The 12026-nt window shown below is 43.2% G+C and overlaps 1 protein-coding gene across 2 annotated transcripts in view; it reads right to left on the bottom strand.

The window, feature by feature from the left end:
• Positions 1 to 420: 420 nt before the first annotated feature.
• The window catches only part of LOC126292265 (luciferin sulfotransferase-like), a 248781-nt gene continuing 237175 nt past the window's right edge, over positions 421 to 12026 (bottom strand). For both annotated transcript variants that reach the window (XM_049986165.1, XM_049986164.1), the window contains 2 exons: positions 8491 to 8585; positions 421 to 790 (listed from right to left, as the gene is read on the bottom strand). In XM_049986165.1, the coding sequence (XP_049842122.1) occupies positions 479 to 790; positions 8491 to 8585 (407 nt within the window). In that variant the 3' untranslated portion in view covers positions 421 to 478. The remainder of the gene's footprint in view (positions 791 to 8490; positions 8586 to 12026) is intronic.

Here is a 12026-nt window from a genome sequence, read left to right as displayed (position 1 = left end):
AGATTATCCACTCATTGTGGGTCTTGGGCCAGAGGAAGAAGTGGCCATGTGTGGTCAAGTACACAGCAGGCACTAGAACAGAAGACAACAAGGTGCTTGGCATAGTACTGGAAGATAAGATCAAAGCACTCGTCGATATGCTGGGGATGATATGCTAGCTTCAGATCGAAACCAAACTTCAAGACAATATAGAATGAGGCAATCTGTGCTGTTATAGAAAAGACACAAAAGTGCTACAGTGCTCAGTCAGTCGCAGCCATGGTATTAACAGAGATTTCTCCTGTCCATAAGGCAAATGCCAGATTTTCATCCCTTCATTCGCCATAGTCAAACCAGAATGACATAGGTCAAACACAAAAGTAGAAGGTTCTCCCCTCCACCCCCCAAAAGTCTTTCAAATGAAACACTCAAGACACTGTAAAGGCGAGTGAAACGTTTTTATTAGTATTTTACAGGTGTGGGATAGAGAGGGGCGCCCTCAGCTGGGGCCGGTGTAGTCCGAGTCCTGCAAGCACTGCTCGGTCCAGTCGTCGATCTTCTGGAGCATGTCGTCGGAGAAGCCAGTGAGACCACCGCCCAGGATGCCAGAGCGGATGAAGTGCTTCCCCAGAGAGGCGGCCGGCACTAGCCCGGCTTCCTTGCGCAGATGCTCCACCATTGGCTGGTAGTTGGCGTTGGGGTTGGCGCGCATCTTCTCCACACTCAGGTGGTCCAGCATGCGGGGCAGCTGTTCCTCTGGTACTGCTTTTCCCAGGAACGCGCCCAGTCTGAGGATCACAGACGTCAGATCCTGCAAAGAAATGTGAATGGGCTTCTGAAATTCAGTTAAAGAGAAAGCATCTGTTTGACAGCTGTGTACACATTTTTTCTGTCCGGTCCCAATATGAATGTGTAATCTATAACCTATGTTGTTGAGTGCTTGGCATGAAATAGAAACCAGCCAGTGGCCAAAGCAGTGTCATTATTGGAATAGCAGCAATTTGTGACTGATAGCAATTCGTGTAATGTACTTTATGAGATTGCAATATTGGATACCTATGTGACCCGATTCCTGTGAGTAGAGATGTGCAAAATAGTTTTTTTAAAAGTATTTAAATTTAAAATACAGATGCTTTTTTCTGTTTCAGATGTAAATACAAAATGCTTTTAAATAAAAATATTTAAATACAAAATGGAAATCACAGATTTTCAAAGATACCTTTATTCGAATAAAATGCCTCTAGTTCGTGAAAAATTTACATGCCATTTAATTCACTGATTGTAACACCAGTAATAGCTCAAATGTTTCAGTTTTCAAGTCCTGTTTATGTGGCCTTATTACTATTCCATCAAACGAAAGTAATGGTTCAACAGAAACAGAACTTTGTAACACAGTTGGACATCTCTTCAAGGTGTCTAGACTATTGTCATTATCTTTTAAATATTGCATTGTTTCCAGATCTATTGAAGTGTTGCCACTATCACTGGTCTACAGAAGACTCAGAGTCCTCAACAAACATATAATACGGATCAAACTCTTCTTCTTTTTAAATTTTTGCAAGTTCTTCCCATCTTCCTCTTCTTGTTTCATCTTCTGCACTTGTGAACTAAATAGTTTCTTAAAGTATACTCTGCTCGCCTCAGTTCTCATTTTCATTTGAAAAAGAATAAGCTACAGATGCTAATATGCCTTCCTTTGCGTTTTGTTCCATCAATTTACAGAATCTCTAAAAACGCCGATTAAGACTTCCTTTAATAAATTCTACAACCACACCACAATGTATAGGTCTATCCTGTTGCAAGCTGCTTAGGATTCTTTCCATTCTCATTAGCTCAGGCAAAAGACATCCTGAGTAGGTATCTTAGTCCCTCCTTCCGATGCCATTAGCAATAGAATTTGAACCAATTATGTATTTGTTAATAAATTGTATTTCAATTTCTTGAAAAGCTGCTAATCAGAGTTTCCTTAAAGTTTATTTAGAGTATCCTTGACTGTGAGTAGATCTTGAACAGAATTATAGTATGAATTCCACATGTTAGACATGTATACGAAGAGGAAGTTTCATAGGCTTTAGGAAAACTTGAACACAGATTCCAAAGTGCTTGATATTTTGACATGGCTGCACTATAAACTTTTTTGTAGGAATTACTTTGAGATCAGGACATATACATAGCTCTAAGGACTTCCGAATGTAATGCATGCGACCTCATTCCCTCCTTCGTTCAATTCTTTTGGCGTTATCAGTTGATTTCGGTACATTTTTCATGAAACAAACAACAATGATAGACATATAATGTCTACTCAAGCCTTATTGCCTTTTCTAATCATTAGTGTCATGGTTATATTCACTTGATAGGTACACCTCGGCGCATATTGCGCCATCTGTATGTGTCATGGAATCATTTTTGTTTAAACAAATGGCTCATTAAATAAATGAAAACTTCTAAGTATGAAATAAAAAAAATTGAAGACTAGCATTTCGCACTCTACAAATACGAAACATCTCTATTTTAAGTACTTCATATGAAACAGAAAACATTTTTTGAAAAAAAGTTATTTCAATGACAATATAAAGTTTGCTATTTCGCATTTTGTATTTGTGTTACAAATACATGTACTTCACATAGTTCACATCTCTGTCCTTGAGAGCAAATCGTCCCAAAAGAAATGCTTTTTGTGCCCTTGAAAGCGACTGATAATTGCAAGATGCAGCACCTCTGAGCAGCTGATGGGGATACTACAACCTCTACGCTCCTGAAGCGTAGATGGAGGAGGGTACTTTGGACATAACTATGTTTTCCCCCTTTCCTATTCCTTTCACGAGTAGTGCATGGAAAATATGAGCGTTCATAAAGTTCTATGTGGTCATGATAATTTTATAAGACGTACGTTCCTCGTCCCTTTTTGGGACGTAGTATATCGAAATTTCAACAGTAAAATTCACTATTATGTGCAGTGCCTCCCTCTTAGTGTCTGACACTGGGGTTTGTTAATGATTTCACCAAAATCAGACGAAAACTATTATTCCACAAGGAAGAAAAACACCTGGACAACATGACATACTCCACATTATCTAACTAGTGACCAAGATGAGCACTTCTATCTGGGCTACAGAGTATACCTCATGAACAAGACACAGCCACTGACAAAAGATGCTAGATATAGGCAAAAGTTTGCGAACTATATCCCCGCAATGGAACAATTGAAAATATGATATGGAAACGGCGAAGAACAAAAATAAGGAAAAAGGAGAAAAATCACACATCAAAAAAAGTTCTGCATCACCTCGGTTCCGAGAGTTCCGGAACCTGTACAGAAAATTGGAATAGAGATCATCATAAACATCACTGTTTGATGTGAGGTCCGCCAGTTATGCACAACACCGTTTTTCTCAGGCACTGGCGGACCTCACACCCAACAATTTTAACTGCAAACACGGTCAATACAAGGAGCTGCCAATCAAAATGACGGATAAACATCATTTCCACCTTTTTTATTGCTCATGAAAACCACACGTTGAATGTTTTACCACCATACAGCAAGATCTTCAGAGGTGGTGGTCCAGATTGCTGTACACACCGGTACCTCTAATACCCAGCAGCACGTCCTCTTGCATCGACGCTGGTTAGAGGGTCTCGGGAAAACACAAAAAGGGCTTCAGTCACAAAGGGCGCAGGCTGAACACAGGAAGAACGTAGATACAGGAACCATTGATATAATAGTTGTAAATTGTCGTAGCTGTTTTGGGAAAGTACTAGAGCTCCAAGCGCCAATAGAAAGCACTGATGCTCAAATCGTTATAGGCACTGAAAGATGGCTAAAGCCGGATATAAGCTCAGCCGAAGTTTTTGCGAAGAACCTAACGGTGTTCCGAAAGGATAGGCTAAACACGATTGGCGGTGGCGTGTTTGTTGCTGTCAGAAGTAGTTTAACTTGTCGCGAAATTGAAGTAGATACTTCCTGTGAGTTATCATGGGCAGAGGTCATTGATGGCAACCGGAATAAAATAATAATTGGATCCTTTTACCGACCTCCCAATTCAGATGATACAGTTGCTGAAAGGTTCAAAGAAAACTTGAGTTTGATTTCAAACACGTACCCGACTCATACGATAATAGTTGGTGGTAGATTTAATTTAGCCTCGACACGTTGGCGAAAATACATGTTCAGTTACGGAGGTACGCATAAAATATCATCCTAAATTGTGCTAAACGCATTCTCTGAAAATTATTTCGAGCATTTAATTCATGAGCCCACGCGAATAGTAAACTGTTGTGAAAACACACTTGACCTCTTAGCAACAAATAGTCCTGAGTTAATAACGGGCATTAAAACCCATTCAGGGATTAGTGAGCACATGGTTGTCGTAGCGAGACTGAATATTGTAATCCCCAAATCCTCTTAAAATAAGCGAAAAATATGCCTATTCAAAAAGCAGACAAAAATTCACTTGACGCCTTACTCAGAGACAATCTCAACTCATTCCAAATTAATAACATAAATGTAGACCAGGTGTGGCTTACATTCAAAGCAATAGTATCGGCAGCAACTGAGAGATTTATAACAAATAAATTATCAAATGACGGAGCTGATCCTCCTTGGTACACAAAACCGATTAGAACACTGTTGCAGAAACAACGAAACAAAGATGCCAAATTTAAACATACAGAAAATCCCCAAGATTGGCGAACTTCAACAGAAGCTCGGAATTTAGCGCGGACTTCAATGCGAAATGCTTATAGCAGTTTCCACAACGACACTTAGTCTCGAAACCTGGCAGAAAATCCAAAGAGATTCTGGTCGTCAGTGAAGTATCTTAGCGGCAAGAAACAATCAATGCCTTCTCTGCGCGATAGCAATGGAAATACTATCGAAGACAGTGCTGCCAAAACAGAGTTACTAAACACAGCCTTCTGAAATGCCTTCACAAAAGAAGACGAAGTAAATATTCAAGAATCCGACTCGAGAACAGCTGCCAAGATGAGTAATGTAGAAGTAATTATCCTCGGAGTAGTGAAGCAACTTAAATCACTTAATAAACAGAAGTCTTCTGGTCCAGACTGTATACCAATTAGGGTCCTTTCGGAGTATGCTGATGCATTAGCTCCATACTTAACAATCATTTACAACCGTTCGCTCGACTAAAGATCCGTTCCCAAAGACTGGAAAGTTGCACAGGTCACACCAATATTCAAGAAAGGTAGTAGGAGTAATCCACTAAATTACAGGCCCATATCGTTAAAGTCGATATGCAGCAGGATTTTAGGACATATATTGTGTTCGAACATTATAATTACCTCGAAGAAAACTGTCTATTGACACACCGTCAACATGGCTTTAGAAAACATCGTTCCTGTGAAACACAACTACCTCTTTATTCACATGAAGTGCTGAGTGCTATTGACAAGGGATTTCAGATCTATTCCGTATTCCTGGATTTCCGGAAGGCTTTTGACACTGTACCACACAAGCGGCTCGTAGTAAAATTGCGTGCTTGTGGAATATCGTCTCAGTTATGTGACTGGATTTGTGATTTCCTGTTAGAGAGGTCACAATTCGTAGTAACTGACGGAAAGTCATCGAGTAAAACAGAAGTGATTTCAGGCGTTCCCCAAGTTAGTGTTATAGGCCCTTTGCTGTTCCTTATCTATATAAACGATCTGTGAGACAATCAGAGCAGCCGTCTTCGGTTCTTTGTAGATGACGCTGTCGTTTGTCGACTAATAAAGTCATCAGAGGATCAAAACAAACTGCAAAAATATTTAGAAAATATATCTGAATGGTGCAGAAAGTGGCATTTGACCGTAAGTAACGAAAAGTGTGGGGTCATCCACATGAGTACTACACGATAAATGAGTCTAATCTAAAAGCTGTAAATTCAACTAAATATCTAGGAATTAGAATTACGAACAACTTAAATTGGAAAGAACACGTAGAAAATGTTGTGGGGAAGGCTAACAAAAGGCTGCGTTTTATCGGAAGGACACTTAGAAAATGTAACAGATCTACTAAGGAGACTGCCTATACTACGCTCGTCCGTCCTCCTTTAGAATACTGCTGCGCGATGTGGGATCCTTACCAGGTACGACTGGTGGAGTTCAAAGAAAGGCAGCGCGTTTTGTATTATCGCGAAATGTGGGAGAGAGTGTCACAGAAATGATGAAGGATTTGGGCTGGAAATCATTAAAAGAAAGACGTTTTTCGTTGCGACGGAATCTTCTCACGAAATTCCAATCACCACCTTTCTCCTCCGAATGCAAAAATATTTTGTTGACACCAACCTACATAGGGAGGAACGATCACCACGATAAAATAAGGGAAATCAGAGCTCATACGGAAATATATAGGTGTTCATTCTTTCCGCTCGGTATACGAGATTGGAATAATAGAGAATTGTGAAGGTGGTTTGATGAACCCTCTGCCAGGCACTTAAATGTGACTTGCAGAGTATCCATGTAGATGTAGATGTAGATGTGGATGTGGAAAAGGACCTGTCGAATGCATACCAAGCAGAACCGAAGCTTATTGCGTTCCACAAGTGGTGCAACACGCTGTTAACCAGTCGTAACGTTTCTGTTCATCAGCGCATATTCTGGCTCATGCGAATGAATAACCAGTTATACGAAAAGGTCATGCACTTATGGACCAGTGGTTTGTGGCACAGAACTGATGTTCGGTAGCGGTCCCGCATGTGTTCCATCGGTTTCAGAGCAGGTGAATTTCACAGTCAAGGCGTTAACCTCAGTACACTATCATCCTCCTGAAATCACTGTTGCATGATATGGCCTTGTGGCACGCAGAGTTATTCTGTTGGAACATGCCATCGCTCTCGGGGAAGACATGAAGCATCAAGGAATGCAGCTGGTCAGCAATACAGTTAACGTAGTCCACAGCTGCCACGTTGTAGACATTACTATGCCATCTCGAATAGTATCCCACGCGAATATCACCCGGCAGTATAATGCTAGACCCTCACCGGCCTACATCCGTGGCGAGGTGCTCGTCTCGAGCACCCATTCATCTGCACGATGACGCAATCGGACACGACCATCGGCGAAACATGATCCTATCATGTGACATGTTTCCACAGTCCAATCTCGATGATCCCATGCCTACTGCTGACTACGTCATTCAGTCGACATGGCTGCGTCTGCTGCAGAGCCCCACGTTTGACAATTAGGGCTGAACGGCACTGTCCAAAACACTTGTCCCTCCACCAGCATCGTACCCTGTTGTCAGATCTGCCAAAGATAGTCTCCTCTCCTGCTCTACAGAGTGCACAAGTCGTCGACATCTATGTTCTGTGATGCTGTGTAGCCTTCCAACACCTTGCCGCCTATTTGTCGTTTCCTCATCCTGCAACCACTATCTACAGGCGCTCACAACATTAGTACGCAAACGGCCGACCACCTTTGATGTTTCCAGGATGTTCGTTCCAAGTTACCAGGCCACAGAAGCGTCCCCACTTCAAGCAACTTAATGCATTTGGACGTACTTGTATTAATTTCTTTATGTTCGTTATTCAGATAATCACTTGAAAATAGCCTTGGTTGATGAAAAATAACATTGCAACTAGTGCTTCAATTTCTTCCCAATTAATCTGTTCTTCGTCAGAGTCGATTATGCCAATATATTTCCCAAGCTGCAGCCCGTATTGCCTCTAGAATGATATCCCCGCCGTTCACTCTTAGCGGAGCGGGGTAGCCACTCGGCCTCAGGCGTCTTGTCACGGTCCGCGTAGCTTCCCCCCGTCGGAGGTTCGAGTCCTCCCTCGGGCATGGGTGTGTTGTTGTCCATAGCGTAAGTTAGTTTAAGTTAGATTAAGTATCGCGTAAGCCTAGGGACCGATGACCTCAGCAGTTTGGTCCCATAGTCCTTACCACAAATTTACGTCCACTCTTCGCTTGTGCTGGCCGCTATGGTCGAGCGGTTCTAGGCGCTTCAGTCCGGAACCACACGGGTGCTACGGTCGTAGGTTCGAATCCTTCTTCGGGAATGGTTGTGTGTGATGTCCTTAGGTTAGTTAGGTTTAAGTAGTTCTAAGTCTAGGGGACTGATGACCTCGTTAAGACCCATAGTGCTTAGAGCCATTTGAACCGTTTTGAGCCAAACCCTGTCTTGTCCAGCAAGGTCGCTGGATCTCTTCCTAATTGAGAATGTTTGGAGTGTTATGGGCTGTGCCCTTCAACCAGCTCGGGATTATGACGATCTATTGTGCCAGTTAGTATTTGGCACGATACCCCTCACGAGGACCTCCAACAACGCTATTAATCAATGCCAAGCCGAATAACTGCTTGCATAAGGGCCAGAGATGAACCAACGCGTTATTGACTTACTCAATTTGCGAAGCTCATTTTCTTGAATAAATCATCCAATTTTTCTCAAATTGTAATCATTTGTTTGCTTGTACACGTACGTCATATTTACCGATTTCCGAGCCACTTCGATTATTCCTACGTGGTGCGTCATTTTTTTTAAAAGTACATATGGGTTATGTAGTACATACATACCGACTTCATGTCTTCATAGCTGTAGAACAGGACGTTTGGCTCATTTCTGATGTTCCAGAAGTCGAGGACATGACTCCAGAAAGGGCAGTACATGGCTGAAAGTAAAGGATCACAACATAAGAAAAGACCACATGGTTGCACGTTCTCATTGAATTACATGCAATATATGTCTCACTCGTCACAAAGTAAACATGAGACTGGTTAAATTCATCGGATGTCATTGTCTTGGTGTAAATAGGAAAAATTATCATTAGAGTGACATTTCTGTTTTCAGGTTAAAGATTGTTCACTGGGTGTGAAGTGGAAAATCAGCTACGTTATAGAGGCTTAGTGGTCAAATTTTTGTTTGGCCAAAACCCACAATGAGCAAAAAAAAGTATAGCGATGGCTTGCCATGCCATTTCCACCTGGCGCTTCAGTTGGACCAGCGTTCGTGCTGGACGTGCAAACCGCGTGAGACGACGCTTCATCCAGTCCCAAACATGCTCAATGGGGGACAGATCCGGAGATCTTGCTGGCCAGGTTAGTTGACTTACACCTTCTAGAGCACGTTGGGTGGCACGGGATACATGCAGACGTGCATTGTCCTGTTGGAACAGCAAGTTCCCTTGCCGGTCTAGGAATGGTAGAACGATGGGTTCGATGACGGTTTGGATGTACCGTGCACTATTCAGTGTCCCCTCGACGATCACCAGAGGTGTACGGCCAGTGTAGGAGATCGCTCCCCACACCATGATGCCGGGTGTTGGCCCTGTGTGCCTCGGTCGTATGCAGTCCAGATTGTGGCGCTCACCTGCACGGCGCCAAACACGCATACGACCATCATTGGCACCAAGGCAGAAGCGACTCTCATTGCTGAAGACGACACGTCTCCATACGCCCCTCCATTCACGCCTGCCGCGACACCACTGGAGGCGGGCTGCACGATGTTGGGGCGTGAGCGGAAGACGGCCTAACGGTGTGCGGGACCGAAGCCCAGCTTCATAGAGACGGTTGCGAATGGTCCTCGCCGATACCCCAGGAGCAACAGTGTCCCTAATTTGCTAGGAAGTGGCGGTGCGGTCCCCTACGGCACTGCGTAGGATCCTACGGTCTTGGCGTGCATCCGTGCGTCGCTGCGGTCCGGTCCCAGGACGACGGGCACGTGCACCTTCCGCCGACCACTGGCGACAACATCGATGTACTGTGGAGACCTCACGCCCCACATGTTGAGCAATTCGGCGGTACGTCCACCCGGCCTCCCGCATGCCCACTATACGCCCTCGCTCAAAGTCCGTCAACTGCACATACGGTTCACGTCCACGCTGTCGCGGCATGCTACCAGTGTTAAAGACTGCGATGGAGCTCCGTATGCCACGGCAAACTGGCTGACACTGACGGCGGCGGGGCACAAATGCTGCGCAGCTAGCGCCATTCGACGGCCAACACCGCGGTTCCTGGTGTGTCTGCTGTGCCGTGCGTGTGATCATTGCTTGTACAGCCCTCTCGCAGTGTCCGGAGCAAGTATGGTGGGTCTGACACACCGGTGTCAATGTGTTCTTTTTTCCATTTCCAGGAGTGTATGTGGAGTCTGTTCTTTCAGACATGTCCAAACTAGGCTCGAACTCTTACAGAAATCTCAGAAATGCCGCGAGTAATGAGTATAATACGCAAGGGGCACTACATCTCTGGTGTGTTCATACCCTGAGAATTTGGGTCTGAGGGGGGACACGCAGTTGCCGTGACGAGCATGCCCGGGTGGCTCAGTGGTCAGAGCATCTGCCTTGTTAGCAGGAGACATGGGTTTGAATTCCATCCAGCACAAATTATCAACTTTCTCCATTGATTTCAATCATTGTCCACTTGCACCTAATGTCTGTAATTCCATTGTGTCTTAATTCCGAAACCTGATGAAGCATTCATTAATAATAAGATTATTGCTCTTGGATGTTCATTTGTAAATTAATAATGAATAAAGCAATTATGTGCGTCAGCATCATGTCGTGAATGAATGATTGCGCAGATTTTTTGAGATAGTGTTTCAGAACAGATAACTGAATTTTTTGTAGGAAGCCTAAGGTCTGCGGTGTTTCTAAGGCGCTGAAGTCATGGACTGTAAGGCCGATCCCGGCGGAGATTCGAGTCCTCCCCCGGCATGGGTGTGTGTGTTTGTCCTTAGGATAATTTAAGTTAATTAGTATGTAAGTTTAGGGACTGATGACCTTAGCAGTTAAGTCCCGTAAGATTTCACATACATTTGAACATTCTGCGTTGTTGTCTGCAAGTTCATTAATACTTGTACAGTATGAATAGCAAAGACCTCAACGCACTTATCAGGGAAACACCTGAATTTATTGCTACATCTTTCGATTACATATCTAGGTGTAACATGCAGAGCTAGATGAAACGTAATGTGCTCATAAGTTCGGTTGTATGGAAGACGAATGTTCGACTTCGGATTATTGCGAGAATTCTAGGGAAGTGTAGCTCATGTCTAAAGGAGAGAGCGTATAGAACATTTCTGTGACGCATTTTTGGTTACTGCTCCATTGTTTGGGATCCCCGTGAAGTTGGACTGAAGCAAGGCATCGATGCAATTTTGAAGCGTGCTGCTAGTTGTATTGACTTTAGAGCCGATTAACACACAAGTTTTACGGAAATGCTCCGTGAACTCAACTGGGAGTCCCTGTAGAAAAGACAACGGTGTTTTTGAGAAACGCTGTTGAAAGACGTTACGCCTTCCTGAGAGACAATCTCCACTCCTTCCAGATTAACAGTGCAAGTGTAGATCAGATGTGGCTTGAATTCAAAGAAATAGTATCGGCAGCAATTGAGAAATTTATACCAAATAAATTAACAAACGACGGAACTGATCCTCCTTGCTACACAAAACGAATCAGAACGCTGTTGCAGAAATAACGAAAAAAACATATCAAATTTAAACAGACGTAATAGTCTCCACAACGAAACTTTCTCTCGAAACCTGGCAGAAAATTCAAAGAGATTCTGGTCGTATGTGTAGTATGTTAGCGGCAAGAAAGAATCAATTCATTCTCTGCGTGATTGCAATGGAGATGCTATCGAAGACAGTGCTGCCAAAGCAGAGATACTAAACACAGCCTTCCGAAATGCCTTCACAAAAGAAGATGAAGTAAATATTCTAAAATTCGAATCAAGAACAGCTGCCAACTTGAGCAACGTAGAAGCAGATATCCTCGGAGTCGTGAAGCAACTTAAATAACTCAACAAAAGCAAGTCTTCTGGTCTACACTGTATGCCAGTTAGGTTCCTGTCAGTATATGCTGATGCAATAGCTCCATACTTAACAATCGCGTACAACCGTTCACCCGACGAAAGATCCGTACCCAAAAACTGGAAAGTTGCACAGGTCACAACAATATTCAAGATAGGTAGTAGGAGTAATCCACTAAATTACAGGCCTATAAAATTAATGTCGAATTGTAGAACGATTGGGAACATATATTGTGTTCGAAAATTATGAATGACGTCGAAGAAAACAGTCTATTGACACACAGTCAACACGGTTTTAGAAAACA

This window comes from Schistocerca gregaria, chromosome 9, assembly GCF_023897955.1.
Source record: "Schistocerca gregaria isolate iqSchGreg1 chromosome 9, iqSchGreg1.2, whole genome shotgun sequence".
NCBI lineage: Eukaryota > Metazoa > Arthropoda > Insecta > Orthoptera > Acrididae > Schistocerca > Schistocerca gregaria.
Note: the sequence above shows the minus strand (reverse complement) of the source record. Positions and strands in the feature narration are given on the sequence as shown.